Source organism: Phytophthora infestans, genomic scaffold (assembly GCF_000142945.1).
Source record: "Phytophthora infestans T30-4 supercont1.180 genomic scaffold, whole genome shotgun sequence".
NCBI classification, from domain to species: Eukaryota; Oomycota; class Peronosporomycetes; order Peronosporales; family Peronosporaceae; genus Phytophthora; species Phytophthora infestans.
Genome location: NW_003303579.1, coordinates 23,774 through 26,208, shown reverse-complemented (window position 1 = coordinate 26,208; position 2,435 = coordinate 23,774). Strand labels below are relative to the sequence as shown.

The window sequence follows — 2,435 nt, the reverse complement described above, 5'->3', positions numbered from 1 at the left end:
TGCTTCTCGCACAAAGACTGCTTTTGTGGGACATGTAGGAGGAAGGGCGATGTCCCATTGTATTTGGCGGTAAAAATCAAAGTGTGTGTTTGTATGAAGACGTCCGATCCAAAATTTAAACTCAGATCGATGCGGCGTGTCATCCCTCGGCGACGAGGGGAAAACCGTTGAGGTTAATTGCTAGGGTGGTGATGGGCAAAGGTAATTGCGCATCCGATTCGCGTAATCATAAAATCTGGCAGGGTATCGACTGATACCGGTGCCGAATTGAAGGTGCACGACTGTATATGCGGATGGGTAAGCCTGAATAAACATATATATTTTAAATTTCGAAAAGACGGCCAAAAATTTCCATGGAACGAACGTTAGGTTTGTTATAAAACCGAGAAAACTCTGCGAAAGTGATTCTTCTCTTTTTTTGTCGCCAACGTCATGTCCACGGCTGCTTAAGTTTAGTCTCGCCGTCATTCTCAAAAACCTCTTCTCGACGAGATGCCTCTGCCAAATATTCCTTTCGCGTATCCAATTATTCTACAATCCGTACGCACTCACAAGAATCTTCAATGTCCTCACGGATCGAAGAATGCGCGCTGTCTGCAAGACAATCGTGATTATTACGAGCAGATTTGTCTACACCACGGAAATCACGAAGAAAAGGTCGCCATCCAGTCTGTCTATAACAAGCGATTTCTTACGGTTCTCTCGACTGGTGCGTGTAATTTCGAAGCGACACAATTCGGTCCTCGCGAATATTTCAAAATGGAGACAGATTCAGAGTGTTCTCTCTTTTTTGTGTCGTGTCAAACGGGAAATGTGCTACAATGTGGGGTCGACGGCGTCGTCAAGTGCACCAACAAGAATTATCAACGCAACGAGTCGTGGCGGATCCTGGAGCCTCGTGTGGGTTTAGTAGATCACTCGGATCGCCCAAAACCTCGTATATGTTGAATACGACTACGATCAGACGTGCGGGTTTCATTAAGTAAAACTGCGGATCACAATTTTTTTCTTCCGTTTGTCGGGTCAGTTCACGTAACAGCGAGGGGAATGTAAGTTTCATTCTGAATGCTTTCTTCTATAGATTTCCATCTGTCCTAGCCAGTCATATTGCACAATGTACAGTAGAAGCCACCTTTGGCACTCTCCTTCTTCATCGCACTTGCCATTTTGAGCTCATCTGATCAGCACACCCAAAGCTTCGCCATGGATCTAACCGAGATTCCGTTTAACTCATCAGTGATCCTTCAGTCAATCCGCAAAGGAAAAAGCTTGCAGAACCCGCTTGGCTCCAAGAAGGCTCGCTGTTTAACCGACAACCGCGATCGCTACGAGCAAGTGTTCTTACATCGTGTCCGTGACGACAAGATCGCCATCCAGTCAGCTCACAATGGACGCTTCCTCCAAGTTCGTGCAAATGGAGAGTGCGTCTTTGACCCTAAAGAGCCTGGCGAGTGGGAGCTCTTCACCATGGAGACGGACTCGAGCTGTGCGCTGTACTTTGTGTCGTGCCACACGGGGAATGTCCTTCATTGCAACGACAGCAATGAAGCCAGGTGTGCAAACCAGAACCGTCAAGACTGGGAGGCGTGGAGGATCGTGGAGCCCCGTATAAATTCAATTGCCACCCACCCGCAGCGAGCTGTGGATCACCGCTACGTCCTTGTGGGCAAAGACCGTCAGCACTTGGTTCTGGAGCTCGCGAGATGCGGGAAGACACCGACCGAGATCGAGCAAATTGTGACGAGCCTGTTTGATGCTCCACTTGCCATAGCTTCAGGCTCGGCTCTTGCTGTTCAAGTCGACAAGGAGTAGGCAAGGCAGATGCTGGATTTCTTCCATACATCTTGCATTCATTTACTGTTTATGGATGGCACCACGTTTAACAGCAAAAAATCTCGCTGTGCTCAAGGCGGCCTTATACGGAGAAGCTAGGAGAATCGTCATGACTTTTAACCTTATCTTGATCATCTTTTCAGTTTCACCAACATTTTGTTTTGTGGTATTTAACAATTATTACTAGGCGGGGCACGATGATACCATACATACAAGTCAGCACTTGGGAACCAAGTGGGTCGGCGAATTTCTCTGTCGTGAACTTAGGCCGTGTTCGGCTTGGAGGGCTTGTTCGAAAATAAGCTAGAGCTGTAGAATAGTCGTTTTGCTAAGTAAAATAAAGATAAAATAAGTGATCGTGTTCCCCAGAAAAAGACTGGATTTGAAGGCGCAAAGCAGGACGATTCAAAATTCAACCCAGAGCTAAATTTTGAAACCAGTCGTTTGGAGCTATCCTGCTGGATGTCATTTTTTGTGTTTCTTAGCGGAATAAAGCTGGTTGAGACATTCCAGCTCTTTAATACCAATTACAGCTGGTTTTAGCTTAAATCGAACACGGCCTTAGAGTTTATTTAAACTTAGCATTATTTGTAGAGGCAATA

General features: G+C 46.2%; 1 protein-coding gene across 1 annotated transcript; it reads left to right on the top strand.

Annotated features, from left to right (window-relative positions):
* Positions 1–1,172: 1,172 nt before the first annotated feature.
* On the top strand, positions 1,173–1,812 carry PITG_20910 (uncharacterized protein; the record flags this gene model as incomplete). The annotated part of the gene is made up of 1 exon (XM_002895418.1): positions 1,173–1,812. The coding sequence occupies one exon, from the start codon at positions 1,204–1,206 to the stop codon at positions 1,810–1,812; it is 609 nt and encodes a 202-aa protein (XP_002895464.1).
* Positions 1,813–2,435: the final 623 nt, after the last annotated feature.